General features: G+C 54.2%; 1 protein-coding gene across 1 annotated transcript in view; it reads right to left on the bottom strand.

Moving 5' to 3' along the window:
• The window catches only part of TTLL10 (tubulin tyrosine ligase like 10), a 50,883-nt gene extending 41,098 nt beyond the window's left edge, over positions 1–9,785 (bottom strand). Inside the window, exon 1 of the mRNA XM_041771371.1 lies at positions 9,670–9,785. Within this exon, the coding sequence (XP_041627305.1) occupies positions 9,670–9,707 (38 nt within the window). The 5' untranslated portion in view covers positions 9,708–9,785. The remainder of the gene's footprint in view (positions 1–9,669) is intronic.
• Positions 9,786–13,414: the final 3,629 nt, after the last annotated feature.

Here is a 13,414-nt window from a genome sequence, read left to right as displayed (position 1 = left end):
CCTCCCACCATGTGTGCAACTCTGCCTAGAACCTGGGTGGGTCTGTGGCTGTCATCAGACCCATGGCTCCTCCAGGTCTGGATTTGGCATTTCCAAAGACATTCGGAACCTCTGTCCCAGGAATCCAGCACCCCTGGATAGCCCTGGGTCTGGATGTAGCTGCTGGGAAGGGCCCTGGGGACTGGCCTTGGCCTGCATGTGAGTGGGAGGAAGAGGAGGGAGACAGGCGCTGGTGGGAAGGTAGGGGAGCATCAGGGCATGGCTGGGAGGCCGTTGTGACCTTGGCTGCAGGAGGGAGGAGCCCGCAGTGGGTTCTGGAGGTACAGCGTGGGGAGGCAGTAAAGGCTTTGTGAGAAGGGCTGCAGAGCAACAGGCAGAAACCGGAGACTGCAGCCATGGAGGTTCTGTTGAAAGGTGAGGGTGGCCGGCACAGTGTGGGCCAAGGTAGACCTGTGAGGGTAGGCCCCCCAGGATGCCCCTGAACAGGTTCACTGGGGCTCCCCTTGGCCAGGAGCACAGCGTCCACCCTGAGGGAAGGCTCCAGCCTGACCACAGGCTGAGAGGAGGCCAAAGACCAGGTGTCTCTTCACAGCCCTGTCAGCAGGGACCTGAGAAGGCAGACAGTGGGCAGGCAGGCCGCGCCCCAGGAGTCAGGGGCGAACCCCGGAAGAAGGTGTCACAGGAGGGGAGGAGTGGGGTTCACAAGTCCCACAGCGTCTTGCTGGATCCAGCCCCAGGGGCAGCCGGTGGCCCATGCTCCCGGGGCTAGAGAGGAATAGTACAGACTGGCCCTGTGGGTCAGGGAGCAGGGAGGCTGCAGCCCAGGAGGCCAGACCTGGGGATGGGTCACAGAGGCTGTGGTCCCAGGGCCCAGCCCAGAGACCTCTGTGGGTATGGCAAGCAGTGGAAGGGTGTTGGGAGGCCCGTTGACGCCAGCTCGGTGGGGACAGGAGTGGTAGGGTGAGCACTTCACAAGAAGCAGGCTTGCATGGATGGTGATGGAGGAAGCATGGGAGTGGATGGTGGGGTTCTATGGATGGGGTCCTGGGCAGGGGTGTGTGCCAGCACTTAGCCCCGGACCTGGGGGCCTTTGAGGAAAGAGAGTGAGGACAATCTAAGGGGGAAATCGAGGCTGTTTTGACCACAGTGATTGGCCCATGTCCCATCCAGCCAGAAGGGGCAGCCCCCTCCCAGCCCCCAATGCCTGGGTGGTCCCTCAAGTCCTCACGGGAAGTGGACCCCGTACCCACCCTGGGTCTAGGTTGAATCCCTTTCTGTTGCCCACACCTGTCCATGGGTGGGACCATGCTGTGGGCCTCTGGTCTAACTGAGGCTTGGGACATGACCCTACACGGTGCCTTGGGGACCCCTGCAACACCTGGCAGGGGGGGGGTCCTCCATGCAGCATCTGCAGCATCCCCAGAACTGGGCGGAGGCTGGGCCAGGGCCCCAGGGATGTGGGAGCCTCTTAAAGACCCGTGTCCCATTTGTCCATTGGCCTTGACTGATGATTGACAGGTGTCCCATCTCAGCTCTGATGGACACACATGCAGGGCGTGGGGTTCCCCCACTCCCCGCGTCTCAAGATCTCCCCTACTCTGCCTGCCCAGACAACAAGGCTGCTGAATATCCAGAGTGTGATGGGAGCTGGGAAGGCAGTCACCCTGGGGCAGGGGAGACAAGGGCCCCGCCCTGTTCCTGGAGGAGGCGGGAAGCAGGAAGGAGCTGTGGCCTCCAGCCCAGGGCAGTCTGTTTGGGTGAGATCAGCTTGGCCCAGCCAGTGAGGTAGGTGCCAGGTCAGGAACAATCCAGTCTCCACAAGACCAAAGACAGCAAGGCCTGTGGCCTAAAGCTCTTTCTCCGTGAGGCTGATACCATTTGCCTTGCCCCTTCCTGGTGCCTGGAAGACTCTGGAAATGAACTGGAGGGGCTGAGGGGTGGATCCCCCAGGATGGGGCCAGAAGACGCTCCAGAGTGCTGTCACCCAGCTCCAGGGCAGCAGGTGCACACTCCTCTCGTGTGTGTGTGTGTGTGTGTGTGTGTGTGTGTGTACATATGGTGATTATGTGTGACTGTGTGCACCTGTTACCAAATACACATGTGACTAGCATGTGTGTGTGCACAAGCATGTGGAGTCCAGGGGAGGAAGGAGACAAGGGACCAGAGAGCAGGGGGGTACAGGTGGCCAAGACACCTGAGCTTCTGGGGTGGGCTGAGCCTGAGAGGCCTGGGAGACTCCATCCTCCCCATGGATGCTGGTTTTGTCAGCTCTTATGACAGAAGACCCTGACCCTTTCCCCAGGTCACAGGAATCTGAACCCAGGCCCAGAGACTGTGCCTCACCCCTGCAGCAGGCTGGGTGGGAGTGGCACAGGCCTCTTGCCAAAAAGCCCCTCCCTTTGTAGGTGCCCAAAGTTCCCAGGGGTGCTCCTGCGGTCAGGCTCAGGAGTACTGGAGCACCCACCCTATGATAGTACAGGTAGTCAGGGCTCCAGAAGGATCTAGAGCCATGGACACTGCAGAAGGCTGGGGCGCAGAGGAGGGCAGGCCCCAGACCCTCTGGTGGGGAGCTCATGCCCCCACATAGGGCCATAAGGCCAGGGAAGGAAAGGCAAGGAGGGAGAGGGAGACCGCTGAGCTGCTGCTTCTGGTGGGCATCTGCCCTTCTCTGGGAAACGACTCCAAGGACAAGTGCACGTGCTGTGACCAGCAAGCTCGGCCCTGCGGCCCTCGGTCCACAGATGTGCGGCTGGGAAGGGCCCACAGGAGGGGCCAAGAAGCTGGGGCAAACTTGGGCCTCCTAGACCCCCACACTCACAGCCCCTGCTCTGCGGGTTCCGTCCTCCTCCCCCTCCAGAGTCCACAGAGCACCGTAGCCCCCCACCCCCCCAGACTCCGTGTAGAGGATCCGCCCAGAGCCTAGCAGGCGGGTCCCTAGGCTTTGTCTCCCGCACCTGGTGGGGCTCAGGTTTCCTTATGCAAAGCTGAGCTTCCCACCCACCCACACCCTCCTACCCTCCCAGGACGTGCACAGTCCCCAGGGTGAGGCCACCACAAAGCGCCCTGCCTGCATTGTTAGCTGGAAAACCAAAGAAGAGGCGGAGCTGAGGGGTCGTGGACAGGTGCATGGACTCCAGAGGCCCTGATGCCAAGAGATTGCATAGGGAGTGAGTGGGCTGCGGCCGCCTGGGTCTCTTCCTGGTCTCCACCTGACCCAGCTGGTCAGCAGGAGTGCAATCACTATTCCCACAGTGCTGCCTGTGGCCAAGGACCTAGGGCAAATTGACCTCCTGGCTGAGACAGGCCTCTGGCCCTCTTATCCCACAAGTCTGCTACCCTGCCTCACCCCCAAGTCCAGAGAAGATCAGCAGGAAAAGGGTTAAGCCCGCCTGGGCGGCACCTTTGTTTGTCAGAGATCCGCACCTGTTCTTGAATTAAACCAGACAAATGAAGGTGAGATTGCAGAGTCCCACCAGAAAAAGGATCCGCCCTCCTGTCTGTCGCACAGGCCTAGGCCTGGGCAGAGACCCCCCAGGGGACGAGAGTCGCCCCCACCCCCTTCCAGTCTGCAGAAGGCAGGTGTTTGCTCACATGGAAGAAGTTTAAAGCTCTGTATTTGGATTCCATCAGCAAGGGTGCAGCCTCAGCCCTGTGCCCCATGCCTGCCCCTCTGGGAGCTGCTGTCCAGATTTGTACCCCAAAAGCTGAGACCCCTGCCCTGAGCTCTGGGAATGATCAGAGCCTCCTCTCAAGGTGAAGCCCTCCTAGCACCCCCAGGACATCCCAGAGGCCACCAGCAGTCCTCCTCCCCTGCTGCCACAGGGTGGCCGGGGTCCACCTGGTGTGGACCCCATGCTCCCCTCCCAGGGCAAGGAGGGGCTCCCAGGCACTTATGCCCTGCAGGCCTCTGCCCAGTCCAGGGCTCCAGCTCCACCCCCACCGTCCCCAGCCTATTGGTTTCCAGAGCTCTGCCTGCCCCCCACCCACAGGGCACAGACAGCTGGGGAGCAAATGGCTCTCTTGGCCTCAGAGGGTGTGTATGGACACAAGACTACAGGTCTGGACACACTCCCTTTGTTCCCTCTTCATGCACCCATAAGCTTAAAAGGGGGCCACAGGAGGCCCTTTGGCCCAGGCTTGGGCATGCACCATTACCCCTGTGGCCAAGGACCACGATGACCCCAAAGCCCTACTTTCTGACCTGGGGACACCTGTACTTCTGTGTGGTTCACTTCCCACACAGGACCACAAGAGGAGGCCATGATTCAGGAAGCACTCCCACTGGTAGATTACTCACATCTCTTCCCACCTCAATGTTCACTGGCTGTGCCCTGGCAGCTTGGGATCAGTGGTGGGCGTTTACACCGTGGAAACGGACAAATGCCCCAATCAGGTGCCCACACCCCAGGGCCAGCTGTTAAACATTTACCAGCTCACCATGGCCTAGGACCATCTCATTCCCTGGGGGTGGAGGTGGCAAGACCCTCCAGGCCCTGGAGCAGGGAGGTGTGGGGGCGTGCAAGCATGCTGGTCCCATGAGCCAAATGTCCCTGAGCAGCCTTGGGCCCTGTCATCAGGGAAGCTGGAGCAGTGGACAGTGGCCTTGGGGCCTGGTTTTCCAGAGCCCCTGGAGATGGTCAGGGGCTGTAGGCAGTGTACCTGCCTTAGGAGGTGTGGTCACAGGTGGGGCTCTCCTGGGCATCCAGCACATTGGACATTAAAACCCTCTGACGCCATAGACATGCTGGTCTGGGCTCAGGTTGGAGCAGCCCCCTAGGGGAGCTGCAGAGGGCAGTGTGATGACGAATTAGGCAGCCCACTCCCTCCCTCCACACTACTCCCTTCTGGCCTGGAGGGAACCTGGTAAAAAAAGAACAAACCACAAACCAGAAATCACCAACCCAACCCCGTCACCTGCAAAAGGGACACTAGTGAGGCCGGGTTTGAGCTCCAGTCAGTGTCAGCCATGGACCTGGCCCGAGCCTCTATGTGTCCTCTTCCTTGGGCCTTGGTGGTCAGTTGGTTCCTCTGTAGGACTCTGTGGTCCCCAAGTTCTTCTGTGGGGCATCACCCCAGCCACTCATTCCCATGCTCTGTCTCTGAGTGCTATTTCTTGGGGCCAGCACAAATATGGACCTCCGACACTTCCCCAGGGTGCATTCTCCCAGGCACCCGTTTGCAGAGCACTGGAAGGAGTCAGCACCCATACTGTGGGGCAGACTCCGGGAGCCCTGCAGACACCCCCCCCCCGGACCCCAAACATTCTTAGAGATGCCCAGGGTGTGATGACAGCTCCAGGCCCCAGAGTGTGGGGACCTGCTCTCCCTCAAGGCCATCTCACCTGCTGAGGTGCCACTCAGTGAGGTCCTGGGAGGCAGGGACAGCCCATCTCAACCCATCTCAGATGTTGTCATTGAGATTTTGTTGGTGTTAACAGCACGTGAAGAATGGGTTTATGGAGAGCAGTGATTGATGTGTTCTGGTTTTCAGAGTGGGATGGGGTGGTAGGGAAAGGGCTGGAGAAGGGTCTATACAGGGAGAGAGCAAGCCTGCACTTGGGATTTCTCAGTGAGCTGATGGTCAGTCGTGCTATTATATTAGGTGCCTGTTTCTTAGGAGAGGGAGAAAGTGTGCCTTCCCAGACCCTGCAGTTTCATAGATACTAAATAAGGAGCTCACAACAAAGATGTGCAAATTCATCAAACCATTCTTTTTCAGGAAAACCAAGCACAGAATCCACATTCCAGGACACTTCCCTCTCCCCAGACCAATGACCCACTGGGTCAAACTCCAAGAAACCATGTGCTTGTCCAAACAGACCCAGGAACCCCCCACCTAGCCTGTTGAGCCAAGTCATGGACAGACAGACATCGTGAGTGTCCCCCAAATTCCTACTGGTGACTCTGGCACAGACCTGACAGGTTAGAGGGAAAGGCCATTGTTTTGTCCCTTGGGGGCCCAGGTGGTAGGTTTCTGTAGAAACAGCTGAAGGCCCACCCAGGGTTAATCAAGCCGGGTAGGGAGTGAGACATTCTCCCTACTTGCAAGGCTGCCTGTCCCACTGGCCGCATTCCTACCACTCCCTGGGAGCAGAAACTGAGTCTAACCAGGGGATCCCCCCAGGAGTGGCCGGCTTCACAGTGGGGTCTATCCTGGGCCAGTTGGGAGGACACCATCTGCTACCCGCTCCCAGCCTTTCTCTTTCATGGCCTCCCTGAGTAGTAGAGCAGATGACATCTGTGCACACAGGAGCATTACACTCATGATGAACCCCTTTGGGAAGGACAGACCAGGAACCAAAGACAGGAAACCCAGGCCCACCACCAGGGACGCGACAGATAGACTGGGACACCCACCAGTGCACCGTGGACAAACTACACACACTCACACACAGCCAGCCCTTAGGGGGCACTGCCTCTGCCTCCCATCACACCCTGTGGGACTCCACAGGATTCCTCCTTGCAGGCACCTAACAGATGCTACTGATTCCAGTGATGTGAACAGACCACCTTCCCCAAAGGCCAAAGCACCTGTGCCCTCCCCAAACATGAGATCTTGCTTTCCCTATGTCCACCTCCATAGCTATTGGTGCTTTGCTTTTTCAATTTTGCAAGTGTGACACCTCCCAAATGACACCTCACATCCCATGAAACCAGATGCCCCCTTCCAGTAGATATATAGTCCCCACTGCCCAGGACTCTCAGCTGCCTCTTGGGGGTTGTCACCCTCAAAATGATAACTGATACTCAGCAGAGTAGTGTGGCCTGCTCCCCAGGCCAGAAGCTCCTTCCCTACCCAGTCTTGCTTCCCTGCTCCCTGATGTATCCTCCTCCCCAGTACCCCCCTTACACAGGATTCCCTGCCTTAGGCTCTGCTTCCAGAAAATGGACCTACGTCTGACTTTTGCCTTCCTGACAGATAGTGAATCTGAATTTTCTCAAGTCTGATTGCTCAGGGATTTGCTCATTGGCTCACTGGGTCATAGCCCATACCCATCCTTCCATAGAGTTTCTTGTGTTTTTCTTGACAATTTATGAGTTTTTAACTCTGATTCAGCTATGATTTAACTTTGATATAGTAAGTGTAACTCTAAGGAAATATGGGGAAAGATCTATTTATTGTGTTTCTCCACACACTGTATGAGAGGAAAACTTTAAAAAGATCATTAATATCCTCAAAGAGATAAGAGAAAATATTGTGAGCATAGTAAAAGATCAGAATGCTGTAGAAACAAATATTCAGAGAACCAAATGAACTCTTGTAAATTAATATTACAGAGGAAGTGAAAAGTTCAGTAAAGGAGCTGGAACACTGAAAGTAAAGCCAGAAGATCAGGAAAAGGAATTAGGAAAGGTTGTTAGAGGCCAGTCTAAGAGGTCCAGGATCCCAATATTTACCACAGAAGAAGGGGACAGAGAAAATAGGAAAGAAGAAATAATTTAAAACTAATAATGCAAGAAAATTTCTTGGAACTGAAAGGAATTCCCAGACCAAAAGAATTACTGGGCACTTAGCAAAAGGGATGGAAATGAATCCACACAAAGATCATTTGTCAGAACACTGGGGACAAAAAGTTATCCCTAAACACTTCCAGCAAGAAAATCAAAAGGTGGTTTTCATAGCACAGATCAGGAGTTAAAACATCACAATTACCCACAGCAGCGTCAGAAACTGAGAGCCACTGGAGTAATGTACTAAGAGTTCAGAGGGAAAACGGAGTTCTACACACCACCAAACCGCCACATAAGTGACAGTGGATCAAAGATATTTTAAAGCCATGTGTCTGCCACCTGCCTTCCTCAGAAAGCTACTGAAGGACATGCTCCACGAGAACAAGGAGTAATTAAGAAAGAGGAAGATGTGGGATCCAGGAAAATCCAACCTAGAGAGAAGCAAAGGGAATCTTCAGGATGAAGGTGAGGGATATTTTGATGTGCCAGCCTTGCCGCAGATGCATGAGGACTAACCAGGACTGGGGCAGGGCAAAAGCTCCTGCAGGTACCTCCTCAGAAATACCCCATGTGTTTGAATTTAAGCCACGGCAAGAATCTGAGGATGAATTAGTAATGAGTTCAGAGAAAACTCAGCAAGCACGAAAAAAGAAAGGTGATGATTAACTCCAGGGAAAACAACACGCATGTGTGTTGGAACAATTACCATGCATGCCGTTGGCTGGGGCGGGGGGCGGGGGGAATACAAACTAATCCCTGTTATAACATAATTCCATTGAAAATAGAGAGGATGCAGGTATGTGGGGGAGTAAAGAGAAGTAGACGAAGGAAATGCTGTCTTCCATAGAATGAATTCAGTAGATAATATCTAAAACTAAAGCAAGAAGCTGGTGTTTGATCATGTTGCTACACAGATGCAGGTAAATAACACAAGAATTGTCTAGAATAAGGAAGTGGTTGTCCTTGAGGATGGCATGGAGGGGTGGTGACTGGGAGGCTGTGTTGGTCCAAGCCTTATAGGAATGTCTGACTCATACTACATACAAATATAACTTTGATAAAAAATGAAATAAAAACTCAGTTGGTATCCCCTCTGGCTGATGAAGACTATGGAAGGACTTGCAAATAAAGCTAGCTAAAACTTATCTGCCTCCTACGAATACTATCACACTCTCCACCTCCTCTTGATAGATGGCAGGGACAAGTCCATTTTCTATGATAAGGTCACACATAGTCTAGCATCCTCACCCTGAGTCCACCTTCTTGGGCAGGCATGGTTGCCACCACATTCTGACCCTTTTGCCACGTGACCACTCAAGGCCTAACCCCACTGTGGAGCTGTCCTGTGTTTTAGGCCACATCTTGTTTCTTTTGTGTCCCCGCATTACCATGACACCACAGGCTCCAAATCTCGGCAGGGTTCAATTTCAACTTTGATGGCGGAAGCTGGCCCTACTCCAGCCAATCATGAACTCCATACTTTTAGGGTAGGGCACAGTATGCAAGTGTCTTTTGAAATGGAATAAATTTGGTTTCCTCGAGAGTGCTTTCAGGCCATTGTCGTGTCTAGGAAATGTGAAGAATCTCTATCTTGCTCCCTCCCTTCTTGAGCCCCCAGGGTCCTGGCTGACATCTTCAGAGGTGATGGGGTCATAAGTGAACATTTTAGGGACTTAACAACATCCTTCCCCAGAGAATGCTCAAACACCCACATTCATCACAGAGGTTCAGGACCCCCATTCTGCCGGGAGGCCTGTAGGTCACCTCGTGGCCTTTTCGGGCAGGCAGTGGGGCTGGATTTCCAACAGGTCACCGTGCTGTGGAACCTCAGGCTGCCTCCCTTGCCAGCACAGGCCCATTGGCCCCCTCCTGCTTTCCCAGATAGCTTCCAACACTCCCAAAGGTGTGCCTTGGGCATAATTCCTCCCCATCCTGCAACAAATAGAAATACTGCTAGCTTTTTATACAACCCCTTCAGCAGAAGCAGCACCTGCCAAAGACCCCCACTCTCCCCCAGGGGCTGGGGGCCTCCCCCTGGTCATGGTGCCACTGGCAACACCAGGACATCCAGAGACTGTGGGCTGGACCACGGCTCAGAGAGAAGAACTGCAGAGTTGGCAGGGCTTTCAAGCCAGCTCTGATCACACGTGATGAGGTCACTACAGACCCCACAAGACAAACTTCACACTGGCGCTCTCCCGGAAGCCTCGGGTCCTACCTGGTCTCTGTGAGGATGGCAGGGTGGCAGTGCAGCATCGGCAGGCGCAGCTCCCCGGGCTGCCTTATCGTGGCCTGGCTGGGCGGAATGCGGTGGAAACCTTTGCCTGGTACAACCGGCCTCTGCAACACAGCCCAGGAATTTTGCGTTGAATAATTTTTAACTTCTGCTGAGGGAAAACCAGGGTTGTATATAGTGTCTGTCTACATAGGAATGCCAAGCGGCTTTCCCTTAAAAGTAAATACCTCAATCACAAGGAAACCTGCTTTGGGGAAAAAGAGAGAAAAGAACAGAGAAAGAGAGCAGTCACAGGGGCTGGGGGACTCGCTGGCCATCCCTCTGGGCTGCAAGCCAGGTCTCACCTCCTCCTGCAGTGAAGTGGGGGGCAGGCCTCTCAGGTCCTGTGGGCGCTGGCTCCAGGGTGTGGGCGCAAACCCTTCCTGACACTTTGGGTCGAAAGCCGGCTAGGTGACCACTCCCCACCCCCTGGCCCCCTACCTCTCCTGGCATGTAACCCCACACCCAGGATGGTGATTTCTCTCAAGAGCCTCCTACCCCTGCGACCCACAGACCCTGCTTTCCCTTCTCCTGGCCACTAGTTCTGTACTTATCCAAGGCTTGGACCTGCAATCCTGTGGCTGGATGAGACAGAGGCCATGCGGAGCTCTTGTGGGCCTGTGGATGATGGCGGGGGTTGGAGGGGGGGCAGGGGATGGCCCGGCCGGCCCTGCCCAGAGTAACCATTATATGGGGCACCAGGAAACACAGCCTGAAACCAGTTTGCCCTGAAAAGACCTTAAGTTTCTCCAGCTCTGGGACAGGCATCACCGCCACATGGGAGGAGGCAACATCATCCAGTGCAGAGGACCAGGGTCCAGGTGGCCCAACTCCATCTTGCTGTGCAGGTCACAGGCTGGGGGCCCTGGGAATCGCTGTGTGTTGGGTGTTGTAGGGAACTGAGCTTGTCCAGCACCTCGAGGTGGGGCCGAGCTGAGAGCCCAGACCCAAGGGTCCTGGGCAGGTGGATCAGGAGGCGCTGGCTCCCCAGCCTCTTCCTAAAGTATCGTGTGATCCCTGAATGCCCCCAGGCTCTCTCAGGGACAGCAGAAGGCTCACTAGCTCACTAGCTAGGTGGTTCAGGGCAGCTACAGGCCCTCTGTCTGAGCAGGAGGACACCGCGCCAGGCCTAAGCTGGGAATAACCCTCAGGAACACGCATGGGGGCGGGTAGAGGCTTCCTTTGGGGTCCACCCTCTTATACAGTGGACGCCAAGGCATAAGGAACAGGGGACATGGGGATCCCTGGGTGGCTCAGTGGTTTACCGCCTGCCTTTGGCCCAGGGCACGATCCTGGAGTCCTGGGATCAAGTCACACATCGGGCTCCCAGCATGGAGCCTGCTTCTCCCTCCTCCTGTGTCTCTGCCTCTCTCTCTCTCTCTCTCTCTCTCTCTCTGTCTATCATGAATAAGTAAATAAATAAATCTTAAAAAAAAAAAAAAAAAAAGGAACAGGGGACACAGTGAGCTCCAGCAGGGCCACAAGCTGTGACCCTCAACAGGCAAGGGGTATAGTGTCAGGGCATGGGCTCAGGCTGCAGGTGGCCGGGGCTCCTCGGATGGAGGGCCCTAGTCCTCCTCACTGTAAGCTGGGGAGCAGGTCGTACACCCACCACAGCCCCCTCCCCACAGACCATGGTTGCTTTGAGTGTGGGCACTGCCAACCCTGAGTGCACCTAGCTGCCTGACACTTCTCCGCCCCGGTTTGTTCACCCTGTGTCAAGTTTCAAGATGTATGGAGTGGCCTGAGCTTCCAGAAATGCTCCTAGCATGTGTGTTGCTCTCTGGGGGACTGCCTGCCCTCATGCTGCGGGGAGGCCTACAGGTCCCACCGGCTCCTCTCTCCCTGCTGGCTGCCCTGAGCACACCTGCCCACATGCTGGTGTCTGTGCTGGGCAGCCTGACATGCCTTCTTGTGATCCACCTTGCATATCTGACTGCTCATGTGCCGACCATGTCCCCACATGAGGCCTTCGGGCTTGGGCCCTCCTCTGGAAACATGCTCATTCGTAGACATCGCTCCTTTTCTCACTTTTTTGGGGGGATTTCTAGCCTTTTCCTGCTACATTGCAAAATTCGTGGTATATTCTAGATGATAGCCCCAATGGATTTGCTCATTTCAACGAACTCAGTTTCCGTCCTGTCCGTTGGTCAGGAATCCCTGACTTTGATACAATCAAATGCATCCATTCTTTGCCTGATGGTTTGTACATTTGACGTTTTGCTTTGGGTCTCGCTCCCTATGCCTCCTAGGATGCCAGGCACCAGCGAGCTCTCCAGCCTGCCTTGCACAAGCTATGAGGGATCCAGCTCTGTTGTGCCCCATACAGTGACCCCATCCCGCTGATTTGTCCAGATAAGGTCATGGCACATTCGTCCCTGGGCTCTGTGGCTCCTCTGTCTGTGTCTCGCTTTGCCCAGAGCACCTGGTTTATAAAACTGTCACTTTGCCATGTGCCCCTAACACCTGCAAGAGCTGGCTCTCCTCTTCCCTCTTTTTCTTTTTTAAAAGATTTTATTTATTTATTAATGAGAGACAGAGAGAGAGAGGCAGAGACACAGGCAGAGGGAGAAGCAGGCTCCATGCAGGGAGCCCAGTGCCGGACTCGATCCTAGGACTCCAGAATCGCGACCTGAGCCAAAGGCAGACACCCAACCGCTGAGTCACCCAGGTGTCCCTCTTCCCTCTTTTTTTGATGTTTACTTAGTTATTCATACCTTTTTCTCTCACAGATTTTAAGAGTAAATTTATCTAGTTCCTGAAAAATCTCCACCTGCAATTTTGAACAGGACAGCATGGGCTTTGCAGTCCATGAGGGAGAAGTGGTACTTGTCTAACGCTCAAGCCTCATCCACAAGCGCAGAGCACGTCTTGTGGACTCAGACTGGTGTCCAAGGGCATCCATCGAGGCTTCCCATTCTCTCCACAGATGCTCTGTATACTCTGGCTTCAGTTAGCTCCCAGGTACTTTATGATTTTTCTTGCTCTTGTGAATTCTTTATTTTTTCCCCCTAACTGGTTAATGGTGGTATATAGAACACTATTTATTTTTTTCCTTGTTAGAAATGAGGTGAGGGGCGCCGGGGTGGCTTAGTCAGTTAAGTCACTGACTCTTAATTTCAGCTTGAGTGTTGGTTTCTGGGTTGTGAGTTCAGGCCCCACATTGGTCTCCACACTGGGCATGGAACCTGCCTTGAAAAAAAGTGGATTTTACATAATGTAAAAGTAACCTTTGGAAAAAAAAAAAAAAAACAGAAACAAAAACCTAAGCCCCACACCCAAAGTGGGTCTTGAGCTCACAACCCCGATATCAAGAGTTGCTCTCCTGAAGCGCCAGCCACACAGCCCTGAAAGTAACCATTTTAGGCTTAGTAACATTTTAAAGTATATGTTGCAGTGGCACTTAGCGTGTTCACATGTTGTGCAACCACCACCTCTGCCTAGTTCCAGGACATTTTCATCGCCCCAAGGGAAGCCCCACACCCATAAGCACTCACTCCTCAACCTCCCAGCCCCTAAAACCACTAATATGCTTTCTTGTTCTATGGATTTGCCTATTCTGGATATTTCATAGTAATGGAATCACACAACATGTGATCTTTTATGTCTGGCATCTTTACTATTTACTATAATATTGACCTTTTTATTGTGATAAAATATACTTCACATAAAATTTACCTTATTAACC

The sequence above is a fragment of the Vulpes lagopus genome, chromosome 10, assembly GCF_018345385.1.
Source record: "Vulpes lagopus strain Blue_001 chromosome 10, ASM1834538v1, whole genome shotgun sequence".
Classification (NCBI taxonomy): domain Eukaryota; kingdom Metazoa; phylum Chordata; class Mammalia; order Carnivora; family Canidae; genus Vulpes; species Vulpes lagopus.
The sequence above is the reverse complement of the archived record's forward strand: the minus strand, read 5'-3'. Positions and strand labels throughout refer to the sequence as shown.